This window comes from Neodiprion virginianus, chromosome 4, assembly GCF_021901495.1.
Source record: "Neodiprion virginianus isolate iyNeoVirg1 chromosome 4, iyNeoVirg1.1, whole genome shotgun sequence".
In the NCBI taxonomy this organism is placed as follows: Eukaryota; Metazoa; Arthropoda; class Insecta; order Hymenoptera; family Diprionidae; genus Neodiprion; species Neodiprion virginianus.
This window is the reverse complement of record NC_060880.1, coordinates 9,425,006-9,448,228: the sequence shown is the minus strand read 5'-3', so window position 1 is coordinate 9,448,228 and position 23,223 is coordinate 9,425,006. Positions and strand designations below refer to the sequence as shown.

Genomic DNA, 23,223 nt, shown 5'->3' with positions numbered 1-23,223 from the left:
CAAAACAAATCTAATTGTATATGTATTTCTAGTTAGTTACAGATTAATGGAAAAAAACAAAGACCTCAAATACGAAATAAATCATAGTAAATAAAAAAAAAAAAAAATTGAGAGAAATTCGAAAGAATTAGGTAAATGTGTAATAAAATGCGCATTATGTTTCATCCAATAATTATTTTTGATAATAATTCACGTGTTAAATGTATTCGATTAAATTGTCCACTCGGCAGATTTCATAAAACATAAATATGACAGCTCTCAGCTGATTACATGCAGTGTAAAATTATTTCCCTCTGAATCGTCATCTGCTAAACTATTACTCATTTTTAATACAGTGATACATGTATGGTTATAATTTGCGAATTTATCCGCAGGTACTACTGGCAATGAATGCTAACGTTGAAGATCGTGGCATCAAGGGGGATTGCACCCCCTTGATGGAAGCAGCCAGTGCAGGACATGTGGACATCGTTCTACTTTTATTAGCTCACGGAGCCGATGTCAACGCGCAGTCTACGTCAGGTATGACTTTAAAAATAATAACTACAATTCTCTTGGTAAAACTAACCTTCAGTTGTATTTTGAATATTATGAATAAAAATTAGTCATGTGGTTTCAGTGAAAGTGAATCGCTCCTCACCATTAGTTGACATAGCAATGATGTTGAATGTATTTCCTTTTGTTTTCAGGGAATACGCCTCTGATGTATGGCTGTGCTGGCGGTCATGAGGAGGTAGTAAGAACACTCCTAGAAGCTGGTGCCAACGTAGAAGACCACAATGAAAATGGTCACACCCCCCTAATGGAAGCAGCCAGTGCCGGTCATGTGCCAGTTGCTAAAATTCTCCTAGAACATGGCGCTGGCATCAATACTCATTCCAACGAATTCAAAGAGTCTGCTTTGACGCTTGCCTGTTATAAGGGTCACTTAGATATGGTGCGGTTTTTACTTGAAGCTGGAGCTGATCAGGTAAAGGATCCTTAAACTTTCACAATAATCGTTGAGTAAAGATTTTTATTAATTTAGCAAAAGGTCAAAGGTTGTTACTCACTACGTTGCAATGGAGTACGGAATAAGGTTGGGAGCACGTCAATGAAATTTTGAAATTGCTTTAATTTTTAGTATCTCATCAAAAATATCCGTCTGTTAATTCGTAGATAGGGTATGTCTAGCAGTACCTGTCTCTCGAAATAATTCAAGCCTATTACGATAATTGTGTAGTAGATTGTTTGAAATAACTGTAATATTTTTTCTTTTTTCTTTTGCTGGCACAAGATCTAAACATTAGTTTTTGCAGTACGAAAAATTCACCTCAGAGAAGGATTCTTAGCTCAAACATTAAACATGCCTCACAGTATCCGAATTTTTCCCAAAATTAAAAAAAAAATGTACTTATTCCAATTTTTCGCGTAATTTTCTAAATGGGAAAGTGTTACATTTTGTGTGGCATCTCTTAGACTTGAACTGAAAATTTTCCACATCAAGATGAATTTTAGTTTGGCAAAAAAATGACAGCTTAGATCTTTTTCTAATAAGAAAATGATATTGCCCTAATATAAATTACTTGCTAACCAATTGGATTATAAATGCAAACATATTTCCGGGTGATGAACCTCCTTAACTTAAATAATATTTTTGTTAGTTTCGAAATTTGTGGAAGCAAATGTTGGTACGAAAATGAAAATGAAAGCAGAAAAAAAGTAAAGAATTTCGTTGGAGTTTTTCTTCAAACGATTGAAAAAAATGTCGAATATTGAATGAATTGGCATATCTGCTGACAAATATTTAGATTCTCACTTCATTTTCTTTTCAATATTTCTGAATTTCAATTCCACCTCAAGCACCACATTATTTTTCTCTCAATAACTTTGATTATTCATAACTATTGCACGGTGAAATGTTTAAAATGCAGTTTATGTGATTATTGGTTTTTTTTTTCTTCATACAATGAGCTATAAATTGTTACCAGTAAATGATTCATGTATGACAAAACGACTCATAAAGCGTGGAAATTGTACTATTATAATTGTATATTATATTCACTTTGAAACAGGTAATCTATTCACAAGAATAAATAGCTTTATGTCAATACATGGAAAGTTACCATATGTTATTGGCCATCATTGTAGATTTTGACTGCAAATCTAAGTATAAGCTTGTAATACACGAACTTTTTGACAACTGTGTATTCAATGATGGGCCAAAGGCATTATTCGGAACCTTGTAAGTTAGTCTAGCATGTATTTGGAAATTGTAGTTAGCCATCAGGGATTAGGAAAATTTTACAGAAAGAATTTGGCATTTTCCAAGTGATATTATAAAATAGTCCTGGATTGATAAAATGTGTGTGATGCATACTGTCCACAATACTTACATTCTAACAACTTTATTTATCAGGTCTATGCGAAAATATTTATGCAAAAGATTACATTTTTCAGTTACGCAATGTGATTAGAAATAAAATGTGTACGAATGTAGTTAAAACTGATGGCGAAAAACTTCAACTGCACTTTCTGCCATTGTTCTCATGATCCGGTTATTCCACGACTAGAAAATTTGGAATACCTGCACAGTCAGGGGATTTGTCTGTTTGGACGGAATTAGCTCCTTTTTAAGGGAAATAAACTTTTAGTATTTTGTTCACGCTTTCATCTGAGGTCATTTCCACGTCTATTTTTTTTCTTGCAGAAAAGTGTCAACATTTTTTTTTTCCCCCCTCCTTCCCCAACTTGAAATTGCTTCTTATGACGCACTGTTCAGAACTATAACTAGCTATAATATTTTTTTTAGGTTATTAAATATCCGTCTTTTAAGATTGTATGAGATTTTAATAAACCGTGAATACTTGCATAGTTAAAACTGATATTTTCTTAATAGGAACATAAAACTGATGAAATGCATACTGCGTTAATGGAAGCCTCCATGGATGGGCATGTTGAGGTGGCTAGGCTACTGTTAGACTCTGGTGCACAAGTCAATATGCCAACGGATAGCTTTGAATCTCCATTAACCTTGGCAGCATGCGGGGGCCACGTCGATCTGGCCATGCTACTCATCGAACGAGGAGCGAATATCGAAGAAGTCAACGACGAAGGTTATACACCTTTAATGGAAGCAGCTAGAGAAGGACATGAGGAAATGGTGGCTCTACTTCTCAGTCAAGGTGAATATTTTCATCCAGCTTGAACACTCTCGTCTTAAAAGTGTGAAAGTAAATGTTATGCCGGCAATTGTTTATCTCCAAATGAATAATCGTGATTCCTATTCTTTTCAGGAGCGAATATCAATGCTCAAACAGAAGAAACCCAAGAAACAGCTTTAACACTCGCGTGTTGCGGAGGTTTCCTAGAAGTAGCAGATTTCCTCATCAAGGCAGGTGCGGATATAGAACTGGGCGCATCCACCCCTCTAATGGAGGCAGCTCAGGAAGGACATATAGAACTTGTTCGATATCTGCTGGAATCCACTGCCGATGTTCATGCCCAAACTCAAACGGGTGACACAGCATTAACGTATGCTTGCGAGAATGGTCACACCGATGTTGCCGATCTCCTACTGCAGTATGCAGCGGATCTGGTAATAAATACTTGAATTATTTTTCTAGTATCATATTTTTACACGTGATAATGTTGGTTCAAGAAATGGCATCACTCTTTTGCACTGAATTTTTAAGTCCACTTTGGATAGCTGCTACTGGTGTTGGAAGAATCAGCAACCACCGATTATACAGCTGAAAGATACTAGTTTTATCTTTATTTTAATTTTGGAATTTTAATTTTGGAATTTCAAAAACGATCCGTAATTGTCCAAGTTTTGACACCTTGTATCCATTATGTGAAAAACGAAAGTAAAATTATTTTCAAATTCAACATGTTAATAGTTATGGTTGGAAGTGAAAACTCTAATGTCTTCAGAGTTCTTTTTTTTTCCAGTATGGTTGTCTATAATTTTATCGAATACTCGTATGTCTTTAGTATCTTTTCTGATACATGGATTTTGAACCAGAATGATACAGACATCATAATTACCAAATTTTATAAAAATCATACAAACCTTTTCTGAGTTAATGTTATGGTTTGAAATTTTGCAATGTACTATTTCAAGTAAAACTAGTCCAAAATTAAACAATCATAGATGACTTTTCGGATTTTTATGTTAAAAATGAAGATAAAATTTGGTTAGTTGCGAATATCCACGCATCAATAGCAGCAAAGTTAACTTGAAGAACAAGCGTGAAATGGTGACCCTTCGTCCTTGATCATTTATTTGCAAGTTCATGTTGTATCTATGATTGCCATTTATAAGACCTCGTTTCGTAGACTTTTCCCAATTGTATGGAAAATTTCAATAAGTGGTAGAAATTTTTACATTACGAATTTATCCTCTACAAAAAATCGGCCGTTTACTATATCGTTTTGTAAGAACCTGCAAAATGAATTTATAAAACCCGACGGTTTCAGATTAATGAAAAAGACTTGTACCTTTTAGTAGAGAGCTTATTAAATTCTTGATTTTATTATTTATTGACAAAAAATCATCGTATCCTTTGGAAACTTCACATTTACAGGTTGGATTGTAGCGAATTTTGAAGCATAGAATTCAGTTTTTATGACACGCAAGAATTTTTATTTCTTTTTTTTTTGCTCCAAGTGGCAATTTAGGTATCAAGCTTCGATTGTACATGGAAGACTTGAATCCGGATTTGATTGAATTTAATGAATTTCACAGGAACATGAATCTGAGGGAGGAAGAACTCCACTGATGAAGGCGTGCCGTGCCGGTCATCTTTGTACAGTGCAGTTTCTCATATCTAAACGTGCGGATGTCAATAGACAAACAACCAACAACGACCATACACCTCTCTCTCTGGCTTGTGCTGGGGGACATATTACAGTTGTCGAACTTCTCCTCGCACAGTCTGCCGATCCATTCCATAAACTCAAGGTAAGAATTTATTTAACTCCATGGATCGATGCATCACTGTTTTCATTTGACATTTAACTTTAAATTTTATGTTTGAGCAGTTTAGTTGACAAATTTTACCAAATTTTGTCTGAGATATCTTTGACATATTAGCTGGACACTGAATATTATTAGCTAGTTACCATTTCATGGGAGAATTAAATCCTCAAAAATATATTAATCTATCTTCAAAGATATTTGAACTGAACAAAACTTTGAATATGCGAGGATAAGACTTTGATTGCAGAGTATTTGTAAGCACAATATTTAAGAAGTTTGATTGAGCAAAAATCGCTACTATGTATTAGGTAATCTTATTACGAAATAGTTTGAAATTGAGTATTTATCAAATTATTTCGTCAAGCTACGAAGATTCTTTTAAAACTACGAAAATATAAAATATTGGAATAATAAAGGAAAGCTTATTTAAGCTTATGTCCATCAATACTTCATTTCAACTTCTTAAGAATGTTTAAAAATCTATAAAATACGTTTGACTTCACTCTACAATAACTTATTTTTAATCAAAAGACTATTTTCTGCAAATTCACTAAAGCAGTTTCTTTTTTTATCTTGACATCGTTAAATATTTGATTTTACAATACTGCACCGATATTGATTATGATCGAGAAATGGCAATATTGAATTGACTACTGACACAAAAAAAAATTCCTGTTAGTGACGTTGTAAAATATAGTCTTGTGAATAAAATGAATCGTAGAGTGATGTTGAACGAATCTGCTTGATTTTTCACAACTGTTAGCATGATCATAAAACGGAATTCTTAATGTATTTCTCATCGTGCAAAACGTTCCATCACAAGTAAATTGTCTTTTACTTGAAAACACGTTTCATTAGTCACACATCCGTTGTACAGCATTTTCTAACGTTTGTATGTGCGTAATATTACAAGCAAATTCGATTCGATTGAAATTTATGAAAGAACAAAACCAACGATTCGATGGAGATTTGGGCCAACAAAATTTCTTTGAATATCCGTTGACTTCTAGTTATGAAAAAGTGTCCCAAATTTCATCATCGTTCGAATTTTCCACCAATTTTTCTAGAATTTGGTACACGACAGTCCGTTTTCAATTAATATGTTATTGCATATTTTGTCACATGTTACTTAATTACACACATATTATACATACACAACTTCGCGCTACTCATGCCGATTTATCTCATTTATCATATACATATCATTTATATATATGGGGCATTCCCCATCAATTTAGATATTTTCTTTCAAACTTTTAGGTATTGCTAATAAATAATAAAAAAAAGTAGTCACTGTGAACTTTTTTCGATTTTGAAATCAATTCCTTTAGGGGATGAACGTTTTTTTTTTGTAATTTATATAACTTGGGTCGGGTGGGACTGGCTAAAAAGTTATTGATATATGAAATTTTTTCTTATTTTGCCCTGAACTTCATGATATTGTAGGTTTTCTATTTTTATTCATATTATCAAAGGCTTTCTGGAGCAGGAAAAAAATTGAATGAATTTTTTTCCACGCGATCAGACTCTCCTGATATCGCTTTTAATTATATATAATCTGTAGGGATATGCAGTAAAAAGCCTACGAAAAATCGGCATAACAGGCATCGACTATGTAATGAAATTAAATTTTTATTTTCAATTCTCAGCACTAAACAGAACAACCATTAGCGTTACTCCATGTAAAGGTACCTTTTCCAAATCGCTTTAGTACTAACGATATACAGAAATTAGAATTATAGATAGTTATAACAGATTTGCAGACAAACTTTAAACTCCACTAAATAGCCGATGCCCACTATGCCGAATTTTCTGCAGGTTTTTTTACATGCTTATGTAGATTATACAAGATAAAAATTAATACCAATGTTGTTCCAGTAAGTGAAGTAAATTAATTTTCAATTTTTTATGCTTGAAACAGTCTTTGCAATAAGAATAAAAATTTATCTCAGAATATTCGTACACAATTGTACTAACAGAATGTATGAAAAATAAGAAATTGATTAAAAAAAAATTCTAAACCGTTCTGTTCCCCTTAAAATTTGATACAAACTTCAGTAATTTTCTATCTCCCATTCTCTTTGTTTTGAGGTACCCTTGAGTAGCTTCGCTATTGTCTAGTTTCTCTCCCTTTTTTACTACCCATTGCTACCTGTGTTTATCTAAGTTTCTTTTTCTGAGGATCGTCTTATTTTTCTGTCTGATTTTCTTCTATAGCATAGATCTGTGTGTCTTTCAGCATGTGTATGACTGGCACTATTATGACTGTTTCCTCAAATGATTCTCATTCTACCAAAAAATTGGTTGTATGCTCTCTTCGTTTTCGTGATTTTGTTGCCATTACTATTCTCTTAATTTAATCCTAATCTTTTGCTAAAGAAGTTTGAAACTACTTTTTTTTTAGTATTTCTTCTTTTAATTTGGCTCTTATCAGGATGTTCTTTCTTTCATCTTTTCTTTCATTTATCTCGCAATTTACTCTCGGTTGTGATCAGTCTTGACTTGGTGCCGGGCCAGAATTTTTTTCTTTTAGACTCGGTATTATTGACAGATTCTACTTTCGTTTGACAATCTTCTTCGTTTTTTCCTGTTTTTATCTTCCTTACTAGTTTCTTCATTTTATGTAATATTAATTATTTTCTTTCTTCTTCGTAGATACTGTCACTTCCATTTATCTGTTCTTTTGCTATCTATTTTACCATTGATCCGTTTGTGTTACGTTGTTTAGGTTTTCTCTATCAGCCTTTTCAAATCACTTGATCAAATTTCTTCAGAATCTTATCATTTGGGTAATTTTTTTCACTTTCTGTTCTGTGTTTTTCGTCTCATTTGCTCTCATTTCGGATAATTTATCGCCTTGTTTGTATAATTTTTTCTTAAAAAATAATTATTCTGATCTAAATTCTTTTGCCTGATGCTTTTTTTCCTGAAAAGGGTATAGCCGGGTTAATATGGGAAATCTGCCCCCGCGGCTTTTTTGACTCGCACTTGGAGGATCGATTTGGTATCGAATAAAAATAATTCGCCTAAATTTTTAGCTCTTTACCCCAAACGGTTTTCGAGATTTTAAAAAAAAAACCTGTTTTTTAGATTTTATTTTAATTTTTATAGTAAAATTCAAAATCAATCAATGATTAATTTTTTCCTAATTCTTAGGAGTCTAAGACATGAAAAAAAAATGTGATCATGATTCTTAAACGAAAAACCAATTTTTAGCAACTATTGAAGATTAATCATTAACAGATAAACAAAAGATGAGTAATTAAATTTGTGTATTATTTGGTTTCAATCAATTTTTGCAGTTGGTTTTCTTTATTGACTCAATTTTCATGATACCAAACATATCGTATCATTGCAATAGACACTCTCCTTCTTACAGTACGTGATTCGAGGAAAGTTCTATTCAACAACACAGTTGTGGTAACGATACCTGATTTCATGGTTGGTTCGCAGTATAAAGAATCTTTGTACAGATATGCTTTTACATTATTGCTTCTGGAATTATGTATTTTTAAATTTCGTAGCCTGTAATGATTTCAAAATTATTATAAGTTTGTGGGAAGCCGAATTTTATTTATTGTCAACTGGTATCTTTACTGTCATACAGAGATTGTTCAGCAATATTGGTATGAATTTCATTCTTCTACTTGTAGGACAATTCAACAATGCTGATAGAAGCAGCCAAAGGTGGACACACGAATGTTGTCCAACTTCTGCTCGATTACCCTCACAGTATCATGATGAGTACACCGCACAACGCAACCACCACCCCCATGCTACTGCCTCAACAGCAGCAACAACAACAACAGCAGCAGCAGCAGCAGCAGCACCAGCAGCAGCAACAACAGCAGCAGCAGCCGCAGCAGCAGCAACAACAACAGCAGCAGCAGCAACAGCAGCAGCAGCAGCAGCAGCAGCAGCAGCAGCAACCACAACAGCAACACCAACTGCATCAGCAGCAGCAGCAGCAACAACAACAGCGTCACCAACAGCAGCATCAAATACAACAACAACAACAACAACAACACCAACAACAGCAACAATTGCAGACACAGAATCTACAACAACAGCAAAAAGCACTGCCGCAACAACTTACTCATCAACAAGACGCGACCCACCAGCAACAACCACCAACTCAACAGCAACAGCAGCAGCAAGCAACGGAGCAATCGCAAACCCAGAATCTGCAGCCAAAGCATAACACACAGAAATCGTTGCTTAGAAAGAACCGTTCTGTGACGGTGCTTCCAGATATGAGTCTAACTTCTGCTGAAGCACAACAAGTGCGAACACAACCCGCAGGTGAAGCTGTTGCCTCCACTAAAGATGATACGAATATTTTGGATAAAGGGAGCGGGGGTCTCACCAGCCTTTCAGAACCTAATATTAGCGTAAGTCCGGCGCCAGTCTCAGTTCCGCCTAACTCTGATGGACGGAAGCATACACGACAGGAACAGATCCTCAAGAAACAACAAATTCTTGAAGAATTGCAGGTAAAACATTTTTCCAACACAATAGTTTTGTTTTCGATAACGTTTCCACTGCTTCAGAAACTAACGAATTTCTGTTGAATGGAACAAGTTTGCAAAGCCAACATTGTAATCACGTGTTATCCGAGAGCAAAATAATCAGCGGTTAAAATTTTATGCACATGATAGTACAAATACAAAATAGGTATATTCTCATTCAATATAGCACGGTGTTGATTAAAAATTTTAAACGCGACATCATTGAAATTACTGGAATAATTTAATACAGTAATGCATACCTTCTTCTGTTTTTGAAGAGGGTTGAGAGAGAGTTGCAAATCAAGGGGGCAGGCCACCTGTTCTTGGGTTCATCCAGTACGCCCGTAGATCCCTTGGTGACACAACAACAGCAGCAGCAGCAGCAGCAGCAACAACAGCAGCAGCAGCAACAGCAACAACAACAACAGCAGCAACGGCAAGATATCACCGAACCTGACTCGCTGTTACCGGGCATGCTGAACATTGACCTTTCTAACCAATCTGCAGGCACATCTCATGGTATGTTCGATGATGATCAATAATAATCGTATACATGTTATATTATGACGTATATGCAAGGTTCCAACATTCTTTATTTTTTAAATTTTGCTAAATATTTATCTTTACACGCGACGCGTAAGAAATCTTTTAGTCGTTGATTGATTTCTTCTTTTTTTATGGTTTATTATTAGCACCTTGTATGCACTAACAACCAAACTGCGGATTGTACTAACGATCCGGTTTTACAGTATCGGCAATGGCTTAGGTTTTACTGTAGAACTCTTTTACAAACGAGAACTACATTATCTTTTGATATATTAAGTGGCAACGCGCAGTCTGATCAACTAGAAAGCATTTGAAGAATTCAAACGTTCACTCTAGAATATCCATTCTCCTTCCCAACCATTTATCCGACCATCCAATACACGTTGTTGACAGCGATGGACTTCGGTGTACAGTTTAGCTCGAGTGCAAGTGATTTAACAACTAATGATAGTGTAAGTTGCATTTGTTTTCGTTTTGAATGAGATATTGATATGCGCTTGTGCAGAGAATGATATTGTTTGTAAATCGTTAATCTCTTTCGTGACTGCTGACAACAATTGGCGTCAAATTAATAGTTTTGCATCAAGGACAATTTTTATGGCTAACCGAGCTACTCGTTCAAATGTGATCAGTTCCAGAAAAAAAATTGTGATAATCAATCATATCGATCATATCGTTGTATTGTTTCAAGTTTCTATCCGTTTTGTTATGAATAAAGTTTCGAAATTATGAAGTATTGCCGTAGCATGCTTCTGTATGACATCTGGTTACGATTCTATATCATTCCGCGATCTAACGTTGAAATAAATAATTCCCGCTGTCATTTATTTCTTTATGTTATTACGGAAAATAATTTCTACTATCATAATTTATCGAATTGATATCACGTTTTGGAATATATATTCGTTAGTTGTTAAAAATTTTTGATTTATTTTTGTGAATAACATACTAAACTTTTTTTTTTCTGTCTTACTATCTTAGTCTCAAGCGTTGATCCTTCTTAGTAACAATTTTGGATGGATCGTATTAATCTATCAATTAGAAATAACTAATTTCGGTGGAACACACATCAATAAAGTATACTTCAAAGTGTTGTTGTAAAGTGTGTAAGATACGCTACTGGCAGAATTAAAATTTATTCAATGAAAGTTTTCGCCATCATTACCTTTATGCATACACATAGGAATGTTAGTAAAAGCTTATTCGTACCTGTAGCATCTTTCACTTGGAAATTGTGAATAGTCAATTCACGTAATGCGCAGGCAATGAGCTGGATTAGTTTGATGTATGACAATACAATGAATTGCATTGTTGTTTTGTCAGGGCTGGTTTGTGGTTCCGGTGGTATGTCGGAAGGCCTGTTCGCTCATCAGGGAACGAACCACGCGATATCGTGCCACCTTGCTTACCTCCGCGGACAAAATGCTGCCCTTGCAGGAAAAATGGCTCTACTCGCAGAAAATGGCCAGCAAATCACTGTACAAGGCTCCTGCCTGCAACAGGCGCAACAACCACTGCCCATGCTCCCTTCTGCGACGGAAACTGTTCCTAGCGCAAGCAACTTTCCTACCACTCCACCTCTGTCTCTCGCTTCTATCACCGTTACCTCTACTTCCGCTGTAGCAGCGTCAAATATGACCTTGACAACAACTCCAAGTCCACCTAATATTTCCACACCTCCTACCGTCACAACCGCCTCCCAGCCGATCACTGCGAGCAGTGACGTAAGCCATAACACAGCCATAAGCGACCGCCCTAAAGCCAAACCTGCATCTAAGAAGGAAGGTAAAAACGTTCGTAAAGCTGCGTCTGGCACGACAGGTGGTAAGCTACAGCAGCAGCACGTTACCCTAATGGCTGGTCTTCAGCAGCAGTATCAGCAGAAGCAGCGCCAGCATACCTATCAAGTGCACCAGGTCCATCAACTCCAGCAACTCAATCAACAGCTTCAACTACAGCTCGACCAAGTTCAGGTGCGTAGCTTTTAATCATTCATATATTCATTGCGTGTTAGGAATAACCCAAGGAAGTATTCCATATTCCGATGATGAAAATGAAAATGTATTTCACGGTCACTTACGACTGAAAGAATTGCACACACTAATTGGAAGTAAATGAACCGAAACCTATTTGATTAGAAAAAATTTTAGATCGTCTAATTATCTTGATCCTTGAATCTAACTTGCAACAATTGGACGATACATACGTACACTGTTGCCTTTTATTATTATTATTATTAAGTATGTAAACGAGGGTGGTATTAATTTGGATTATTTGGGGTATTTTTGAATGTCGCCAGGTTCCCTCCCTAAATCGGTTTTAAGTAAATATGACAAAGATCTATGTAAAGTCCCAGCATTTTATTAGAATGGGAAGCTGTACTAAACCAAATTTTTTTTCTGGTTTATAAATGTAAACCTTTGGTTAGACATTACGCAAAATTTTTGAAAATTGTATCACTTATTTCGAACGAAATGCAACAATGTCTGCGTATACCCGGCATTTCAGACCATCTCAACTTGGCTATGATCCTTACCATCGTAATTTTACTCTAGGGTCAAACTTTTTGTTTTTTCACAAAGGACTGTAAACTTACTGTGTAAAATTCATTACAATTTATTACAGCTAACGACAATTGCGCTAATCAAGCAAATGCTAAAAAACTAAATTTCTTTCAAAATCTGAAACCTTGTAAACTGTTTTCATTTGTAACGCCCCAACGATGTGCTTAGAGGAGAGTAAAATTAAAGATGTCAAGGGTTATGGCCAAGTCTACGTGGTCCAAAACGCCCCATATATATTTGCACCATTACCCTCGAGTTTTAAAATGCGATTGTTTAAGAAACGTAACTACCAAAAGGAAAAGTATCGGTAGTTTCGAAATGGAAGTTGAAAAAGAATCTATAATCACTGACAAAACTTTTTCTCAACGGGTAGAATATCATGATAAATCGGGGAGTAAAGCTGAGAGTGCGAGGGTCCAAACTCCTTGTTCGAGTAGAAGTGGTCTACTTCATATATTATTATCAAATAAATGCAACTGGCAATACAAATTTTAGGCACAAATCAGTCTTACTGCTTATTTTGGAATAAAAAATCATAAGAAATTTTCTGCATTTTTGGGTATTATAGACTCATGATAAAGATGTTGCTTTTGATCTACTTTCGTGCAAAGGGCTAGTACTGCAAGGTTGATGGGTCAGCAGTGCAGCTGGTTTCATTCGTTACAGTACAACCTTGATTATCCAAAATCAATTGGGATCAGTTATAGTTTGAATTAGCGATAGATCTGAGAAAAGGCAGTAATGTCAAGTTAAGCGTTGTCACATAATAAAAAGTGCCTGCAACTTAACACATTGGTACACAGATTTGTATGTTATTTTTAGACGCATAATGTGTTTGACTTCCAAATTTAAACCAAAATATCGTTTATTCTAGGACAAAGTTTTGAATGGATTTTCTTCCATATTTAATTCCAACGGTACATTTATATATGTCAAACATTCAGGCTAACTTTCGTGTAGATACAGTCACAGTTTGGATTAGGAAGGGTGCAAATGACAGTCGTTTAAATAATCGAGCTTCTACTGTACCAACTTATTTACACTCTTTTATTTGGCAACTTAAATAGTTATTACAAAACAGCGCAGTAAATTTGGATTCATTACCCTATATCACTGGAGATAACAAAGTTAAGACTTTTTAGGTATTTACATTCATTGTTCATTCCAATTTTTAAGTATACTTAAAAGCGATCAGCTGCTTTTTTTTTTAATTTCTGTTTTCCCCAAAAATGAAAAGAACAACTGTGTCAGTCGTTATCATGACGTTGAATAAATGACCCTGCCAGTATATTTAGCAACAAAATTCGCAAGATTTTGCTATATTTTTCGACAATCCAAAGAGAAAGCTTTCACTAGGTTGTACACAAGCCTCTTACGAGTAGATAAATTTCCAGAAATTATATTTTATGTAATGCGTATTCAAGTAATTGTTTGTGTTAAGTTGGACCAAAATGAAAACACATTTCCAATTTACTATTATTAGAACTTTTAGGGTATCAGCCGATTTTTCACGCAAAAATTCAAATACAATCGAATGGTTTATAGTTTTAAGCTCAAGTTGAACAAAAGGAATTATCTAGGTTGTAGGACTTACGATTATTGATTGCTTGGCAAAATTTTTCCTCAAAAGAATCGAATGACTCCCTCTTGTTATTGTTGTGAAAACTCATAAACCGAGAACAGATTAGGATAAATATTATAGATAAAATGATTCATAGTGTCTTACAGATGGTTGCAGAGGTTTTCATGGATATCATTTAGACTTCATAAAAACACAACAGCGATAACTCTTAGTTGATTTTTTGCCGCCCTGTTGAAGTTACACTCTTGAAAATACCGCAATTTTTCACAAATGTAATATTAATGTATTCAAGCCATGCAAAAATCATATATTATAATTTCATCTACTTCTGGAGTTATTTGAAGCTGATTTTTCTCTGCCCTCGCTTCTGTCTAGCTTTTTCTTAACCTAAACGCAGAGTTGTAAAATATGTGCGGTATTATCTACTGTTTCATTTATTTTACCATAATTTTTATACATTGGAAAATAAAAAAATCTCCATATGGTAGCAGTATGTATAGAATACATGTAAAAATATGTAGGTAATCGATTTGTTGAAGGATGTAAACGTGGGGCCACCTTCATTTACAAGAGTCGAATAATATACCCCAGTGCAATCACATTTCGGCCAGGCAATTTCTCTTTGTCTCTTCTTGCCTCTTTAAAAATCATTTAGAATCTGCAGGTATTGATAGGAAAAGCACTCCCGAACAAGTCATTTTGGCCTGTGGAAGACTCAGTTATCAGCTTTAAAGGTTTTTCTGTAGCGATGAATAGTGCAGACACTTTGCATTGGTGGTTCCACCATCGGTGGATTTCTGACAAATAGCATCATTGTATCTTTTTAGATCACGAGTCTAGTATTCGGCTGACATCAGGCAGGACAGCTCGTGCTGATTCTCTGCTAGTCCAAGCTTTGCCTGCGGCTGCAACCGATATTCGTTTGAGGATGAACAAACCTCATTGTCTAGATTAAAAGTTAAAAGACTAGAAAATCAATTTACGAAAAATTTCCAACAATGATATTTTCACTAATGCTAGTAAACGAAAATAACGTAACATCCAGGCTATGTGATAGAAATGAATTTGAGCAAATTCTATTAATGCAAGCTAAAATATCAACCATTCAAGAACAGGTATTATAATCAAAACGCCGATTACACTCTGGTATTGTTTTATCCGATTCCAATGTTTTCAAGCTCAAAAGTTACATTCACCATATAAATTTCTGGAGGAGGCTTGGAAAGGAACGTACAAATAGTTCTCCTATGTCTCCGGTGTTCTTAAAAATAGATAATTTGCATAAGTACAATGCAAGAATATTAATCAAAAGTTACATTTATATATTATAACTACACTATAACGTAAGTTATCTTGAATGTTTTTCACACAATTTAAAAGCATCCGATTCTAACTAGACATTCTAATTATAAAATCTTTACTCAAATGGTGGATAGCTTGTGTTATTCGAATTTGGTCAGAATCATTCTTATTACATAGTAGGGATGTTCTTTTGTTCGTGTACACTATCATTCGTACAAATAACACTGCTGGAGAGTTTATAATCGGTTCCTTCTCTTTTTCGAACTTTCGATTCAGGCAGCAGGACCCATTATTCTTTCAGCAATCTTGCCTACGGCCTCGCTTATCTATCCGATCAAAATGATCACGTTTTGTCACAAGTGGCATTTATATTCGTATTCGCACATAGAGAACAAAACCAATATTACTTTTAGACTATAGTTATTGAGACATTCTTTACGGAGAGATCTGCATATGAGAGTTTTCTTGATCTATATGTAGGTTCAGCAACAACCACAGCAACAACAGGGTGGTATCGGGGGTGTTGAGGGTGGCTGTGGAGGCAGCATAGCGATGCCCACTCAGCTGATGGCTCACCTCCACCCTACTCACACCCACAATCTTCACAGCCAGGTATATTATACTCGTGTTAGAGTGTAACCCTTTTCCTCACCCTTTTAGCCCTGTTGCTTGCCTGTATGCTATATCGCGGTTGACCTATCTAATAAAGATTTTTCATTTCCTCAGATTATATTGTCGTTCTAAAAAACAATTATGTAGCATATTGGGTCTAAGTGAGTAAGAGTTGCTTTAAAAAAATCCTGGAATACACTTAGAAGCTACGAGTTTGTCTGTATGAGCATTATTTATTTTAACATTTTGTCGAAATCCATGCAACAAGATTCAAAAACTGAAATTGCTGCGCAAAATATGATTTTTGTATAAGTACGACGTTCACAAACTAGTCATTTTTACACATTATGCTGATACCTGTTGATAAAATAATTGAAATATCCGGAGAATGAATGATTCACATAGTTTGAATTAAAAATTCTGGGAAAATTTTCAGCAGTTTTACAGATTGTGGCATAATAGTGTGAACAGCGTTACTCCTACAAAGAATACAATTTCTAAAAATTAACTGAAATGATGTATTACTTTTTTTTATAGGAGTAACACTGCCCTCACTCTTGTGACACAGACTGTATTTGTGCCAATGATGGTAAACACAAATGAAACACCATCCCTACCATGCAATGGAAATGCTACCGAGCAAATTTGAATAACACAAGTTGCTAAGATACCAATAATACAAGGTTTTATAAATAGAACGTTGAAAATGCTCAGACTGGTGTTTTCGATCTGGCTCTAATGTTTTGGGCTCTTTTTTTCGTTGATTAGGTCCTTTTAAATTGTCTGAAAAACATTCAAGAAATCTCGCGTTACAGTGAGATTTAGTCAATATAATTATAAAATAAGTTTAGATAAGTATAGTTACAACGCTCAAATGTATTTTCAAATTCTATCTTTCAAATGTATGATCGTATTTCTATCCATTCTGGAATTGATAGTTTGTAAAATTTTTTTGTACACGATCATCGGGCATATCGATGGTGAACAAAGTAAGCCTAAGAGCATTCGATTCAGTTCAAAAAAAAAAAACCAGAGCATGAGAGCATTATGAATGTTCTGGTTATAAAATCTTTTCTTCAATTGCAGATATCTTGGATTGTGTTATTTAAATTTTCTCCACATCATTTTTACTACACAGTAGAGAAGTTATTCCATTCGTGTTGTTTCATTGCCATTGTTGGTACAAATATCACTGTTGCAGATTTGTTGAATGGATATTTTTTTTTTTTTTTCTTTTTTTTTCATAACTTTTTCTTCAGAGGGGATGCGTCCCATCATGCTTAAGATTAATGTAAGGTAGTGAAAAGTCGAAGGTTTTAGAAAAAAGTGTCAAGTCAACTATGCGCCCAATGAAAATCAGTACCCACAATTTCATTCAAATGAATTACAATTGGAATGTTTTTTTTTTCAATACAAATTGACATTACATACGTGGTAAAATTGTTTATTTATTTTAAGTTTTTTACCGATGTAAAACCTTGTAAATGCTTTGCAACATTATACAAATTACTGTTTTAAAACTGTTTAAAACAAGTATTAAAACTGATATGGTTTGGCATTTGTGGACACAACACGATCTTGGAATTTTGTAATTGCTGAGTAGTCAAAAACCGAGTTAAATTTTATTGTAATATATATATATATACATATATATATTTTTTTTTTTCTTTTCTTAATGCATTTTGAAGTGTACAAATGCGGTTGTATATTAATTTTTGCAGTATAATTTTTTACCGCCATGTCATGTTGAAAAAAGGAATCAGCATAACTGACTAGTCATTTTTTATATGGATGACAAAAATACGCAGTTTTCAAATTGAAATGCAATGTATTCCTATGCACTTAATGTCATTTATGTTTGCAGAGAAACTTCTAGAACCTTTAAAAGTATGATATTATCTAGTTACGAACAATAATTACAGTTTTCTTACCACCTCGTTACACGCAGCAATACAGATTTCGATCTGAAATTCGTCCTAATCTATGAATATTTCAGAACTTTTTATGAATGCTTAGATTCTCCATATCTATCAATTTCGTACTTCTAAGTGATAAAACATAAGTATGAGGGCTTGATTTACCAGTCGAAATAATTATCAACATTTTCATCTATCGATTCTATAGTTTCAGCTAACTCAATAGTCTGTGTATGTCGTTGTGACTTGCAACTTGACTTGATTAGCAATTGGCACTTGATTTCTAACAAAACTGTGTCAATTAAAACCAAGCAATATTTGATTCCATGATGAGATTTTTAATTTCTCAAATTTCATAATTAAATTTAATTCCGGCAGCTAATGGTAATCAGAGTGTCTAAGTTAGTTTTAGAAATGAAGGGTGGCACGGCCAAACGGTGTAAGCGCCAACATTATGATTTTCCAGGAGAACCAAAAAACTATCCGAAGAATTGATAAATTAATTTTTTTGAATAATCAAAAAATACTTTTTAGTATTTTTGAAGCGCTTTTAAATGGCCTAAACCCTGGTTTAACCCTTTCAGTCATGCATTTTTCATCTGCACCGATTTCGATGAAAATTGGTACTCGGGGGTTTTCGGGGTCGCTGATTACGAATCCGGCATTAGATTTTCAAAATTAAAAATGGCGGATCCAATATGGCGGACGTGAAATTCCAAATACTTATTAATTCTTCTGAAACTTTGTACTCAGGGGTTTTCGGGGTCGCTGATTACGAATCCGGCATTAGATTTTCAAAATTGAAAATGGCGGATCCAATATGGCGGACGTGGAATTCCAAATACTTATTAATTCTTCTAAAACTTTGTACTCAGGGGTTTTCGGGGTCGTTGATTACGAATCTGGCATTCGATTTTCAAAATTCAAAATGGCGGATCCGATATGGTGGACGTCAAGTTTTATATCTTATATTTTTCTGCTCAATATTTTGGCTCGAATTTAGTCATTTGGGAGATTTTGGAATGGCTGATCACGAATCTGAAATCATAACTTCATAATTTCTAAATCCAAGATGGCAAATGCCATCTTATCTTTCTTTGTCTATATTCGTGTCTCTCTCTTAGCCCTACCCGGAACTAACGACGAGGACGTGGAGAGCATCTAGTTCCACTTTTTTGTTTGTTTTCTGTTTTTTGTGTTTTTTCTTTTATTTTTCGTGTTTTTTGATTTTTTGATTTTTTTTTGGTGTTTTTTATTTTGTTTTTTGTTTTTTTTTTATTGTTTTTTTCTTCTACTTGTTTTTTTTTCAATATACCTAATATGACGCCCGCACGCACATATATATATATATATCAATGATAATGATGAAGAACCACGGATTTTAATTATCTCAAATTTCATGTCAAATTAACTGAAATATTTATTTCTAATGTATATTTGAAGGAATATTCCTGATAAAGTAAGATTTTACGTGATTGAAATTTTTATTGACACATTGCCCAATTGGATCGACTATAGCGGATCCACCATTTTGAATTATCAAAATCTGACCTCATATTCGTGATCAGCGACTCAAAAAACCCCTAGATACGGTTTTTCAGAGGCCTTGGTTCAATATTAGAGCTCTGAGGTGATTTTTTAAAAGGTGGGACAGTAGCGGACCCACTATGACTGAAAGGGTTAATACAGCAATTCATCTTCGAGAAAATGACTGACAAAAAAACGATTTTTTCAGTGCTATTGTACATTCACGGTTTGTACGAACGATTTTTTTTTTTTTTTTTTACTTTGGATGCTGATTAAACACAATGCTTTATACAGTATTAATACAGTATTAAGATTACGAAACAGATCACATAAACGGCAACTAAAATTTGTCATAGTAGCTTATGTGGCCTTTTATTCTAGTTTCGCTTTTTCTTTTTTCTATTTCTTTCTATTTAGTAAATTGAAGTATAATTTGGTCACGTTAAAATTAAACTAACAAGCTGTGGCGATTCCACTGATACAATTTTAAATATCATTGTTGAGCAGGCACCACAACAAAACCTTCCTGAACAGATGGATCCTGAACTGGCCAGGTTGCATAGAGAAGGGGCTTGCCCATTTTTCGCTGCTGCACAAAAGGCCAAAGCGTTAGCTACAGATGAAAAAATTTTGAAGCTGGAAGATGGAACGCAGATACCTATTGACGATGTTGCTGAAATATTCGAATCCTTTAGCCTAGATGATGTTGCGAATGGTGAGTGAAAATCTCATTTCTTATCTTCAATTATTACGTTACAAATGATTGCCATTTTTGCGATGAAATGTTAATTTTTGTAACCAATAGCAGCGGAGGATCAAGAAAAGATGAAGCTTGAAGCGACTAGCAAAGAGATTCATCAACAGTTGCAACAACAGCAGCAACACCAACCTGGTCAAATGATGCAACAAGCTATTAGTCCACCCCATACTACCAGAGAATATTTTGCCGTCCCCGTACCATCGGGACCGTCGGTTTCTTTGCCAACGCTGCCGTCGCTTCAAGTAACAAGCACAGGTGTACAAATCCAAGCAGATATATCAGCAGGATTACAATTAACTGGTACGCAGCCCCTACAAAATCAAATGCTAAACGATCGACTGAGCGGTTTTCAAGCAGGCCTTCAAGCCGGTATGCAAATGATCGCTGGTGATGCTTTTCAGTCTCAACTACTTCTACAGTCGTCTCAATTGTGTAAGCATTAATTGTGCATAACAGTTGTATATTTTATGGATTCCATGCTATTTCTTTATTTCTGGGTTTTACTTTTATTCTCTAACGCAAACTCAGGGTGGTGATTGTTTTGGAAAATTTGGATCTCTAAGCAAATCGAGAGAATTTAATGGGGTTCGAGTAATAAGTAGGAAAATTGGGTAAAAGTAAGCAATTTCGGAAATCTCTTAGAAGTTCTCTCAGAATTTTATACTGTGAATATCTTTTTACTTCCTATCTCCACAAGATGATAAATTTGTAGGTATTCCATAGTATTTTTACTTCATTGTTCTGTACTATTGGGCAATTCGAGACTTTTTTCCATGGAAATTAAATTGGATGGTTCTTAAATATAAGGGGCCTTCCATAAATTACGTTACGCAAATTTCACGGTTTCTTACTTATTTAGCAATTTTTAATTTGGAACTTGATTAAACAACACGTTCATGGTAATTAATTTTTTAAATATTTGCAAAGTAACAATTTGCACGTTCTCGGACAATAGATAGGCACTTGAAATCAATAGAATAAAAATGTATATTCTTACGTTGTTTTTGGTTGAAAAAAATTAATCATCTTCTGTCCATGGTCGTTCAAACCATTCCTTTGTATTATTCATTACTGACATAGCAATAGGCAAAATTGGAAGTGTCAGCATCTTATTCCTCCAACCAAAGAGCATGGTCGTTATTGTTTATCTAACAGAGCTTTATATTATTTATTTACTTTTTATGCCAAATAATTGCAAGTAAAAAGAATCATTCAAGTTTCAAATAAATAAACATTTTTTGAAATTCTCAATCTAGTAGAATGCAAATTATTAACATTTTGCAAAGTTACGGCATGTTTCTTCTCAATGAACAGTCACCCCATCAATATTGATTCTGCGTAGAAATATTCTTTTTTATTAGTTTGCAGGAAAAATAACTAGCAAGAAAAGTCCAAGTCTAGTAGTTTCGAATTTATAAGTAAAACATTGTTTCATTTTCAAACCTTAATGTCGGATATGCAGAATTTGAAATGTATTTAAGACTTGAGAATTTCGTTTCACGACTAAAAAAAAAACATAGAGAGTATCGCACGTTGCTAAGTGTTTCACGACACTTAGTAAGGCGAGAGAATAATGTTTTATCACAAGCAACTAAAAAAAAAAATGAAAGCTGTTATTTAATTCTGAGAGAATTGCAGCGATACCGAATGTATTTACGGTATCTTATCAAGTTAAAATCGCTGATTCTTTTTTTTTTTTTTTATTGTTCTAAAAAATAGAAAACCATGTAAATATTGTAAAATTTTGATTTTTTTTCAAACATTAGAAATAAAGTATGAATTTCCTTCAGCGAAAATGGGAGAAAGTTGGCGAATTGGAAAGCAAACTACCACCTGATTCGATGTATACTAAACTTTGTTATCCCTATGTCTCTTTGAAATGGCATTCACGAGTTTCTCCCATCAAAAATGTTGTTCAACAATTATTTCTTTTTCGATTTCTTTTTTTTCTGTATATTATTAATACGTGGATTCGTTTTAGTAAACACGCAATGTTTTTGATTATAGCATTTCCTACGCAAACATTGCCACCCGCCACTGTCGCTAGCGCCGTAGTAGATAGCCTACCTCAATCTCCGAACAGCTATACACAGTCCACAGCTTGTAGCACTCATCACGTACAAGTAGCAACACAAACTCAGGCACCAGCTGCTTCTGCAACATTGGCCACCACCGCTAATGACAAGAAGCAGGCATGCACTGTTACTGGAAACACTGCTATTACTGGAAAAGGCAAGAAGGGTCGATTCCCGCTTCTAAATCAACAACAATCTTGTCAACAACAAACCGCTACTCCTCCAGTACAACAACAAGGAGCTAATTTCCCTGCACAAAGCTATCAGCTTGATCCTGCTGCAGGTTTGTTTTGCATACAAGTATAATATCGCTTTCTGCTAGGGATTTTATTGACTTGTGGTGTATCAATACAGTCTTTCTTCTCCTTTGAAATGTCCAACTCAATTCTTCTGCATATTACCCATAATGCGTTTCTTATATTTTACTCATTCATACCTATACTATTTTTTCCAACGTATTCTTATAAATTTCCTTCAATTTGGTACTTATAGTAGCAGGCCAATACACGACTGGTGTACCAACGGTTGGCAGTTACGCACCGAATCAAGTACCTCCTGCTCCATTCTCTTGTATGGATGTAGATTCTGAAACAGACAGCAATCATGACACTGCCCTGACATTAGCTTGTGCTGGTGGACATGAAGAACTTGTTGAATTACTTTTGAGCCGTGGCGCTGATATCGGTAAGTACAATCAGCTTCAACTCGGTTTGTTAACGTGACTTATAAATAGACCCAGGAAAATAAAGTTTTTTTGTTGTTTTCAAAGTATATCAAATTTAAAAATTATGCCTTATTTGAGTCTTGTGCGTAAATAAAAAGTTTGAATTGTACGCATATAATGTTACAAAGGCCCTTGGTATTTCTA

At 34.6% G+C, this 23,223-nt stretch overlaps 1 protein-coding gene across 8 annotated transcripts in view; it reads left to right on the top strand.

Annotated features, from left to right (window-relative positions):
- LOC124303636 (ankyrin repeat domain-containing protein 17) overlaps nt 1-23,223 on the top strand; it is a 46,993-nt gene that overhangs the window by 9,015 nt on the left and 14,755 nt on the right. For 4 of the 8 annotated variants that reach the window (XM_046761102.1, XM_046761103.1, XM_046761098.1 and 1 more), the window contains 13 exons: nt 375-522; nt 690-970; nt 2,879-3,164; nt 3,276-3,577; nt 4,730-4,945; nt 8,617-9,456; nt 9,750-9,990; nt 11,341-11,990; nt 15,946-16,077; nt 20,028-20,235; nt 20,326-20,712; nt 22,288-22,638; nt 22,848-23,039. In XM_046761102.1, coding sequence (XP_046617058.1) covers nt 375-522; nt 690-970; nt 2,879-3,164; nt 3,276-3,577; nt 4,730-4,945; nt 8,617-9,456; nt 9,750-9,990; nt 11,341-11,990; nt 15,946-16,077; nt 20,028-20,235; nt 20,326-20,712; nt 22,288-22,638; nt 22,848-23,039 — 4,234 coding nt within the window. The remainder of the gene's footprint in view (nt 1-374; nt 523-689; nt 971-2,878; nt 3,165-3,275; nt 3,578-4,729; nt 4,946-8,616; nt 9,457-9,749; nt 9,991-11,340; nt 11,991-15,945; nt 16,078-20,027; nt 20,236-20,325; nt 20,713-22,287; nt 22,639-22,847; nt 23,040-23,223) is intronic. The other 4 variants (XM_046761100.1, XM_046761105.1, XM_046761101.1 and 1 more) reach the window with 4 other exon arrangements.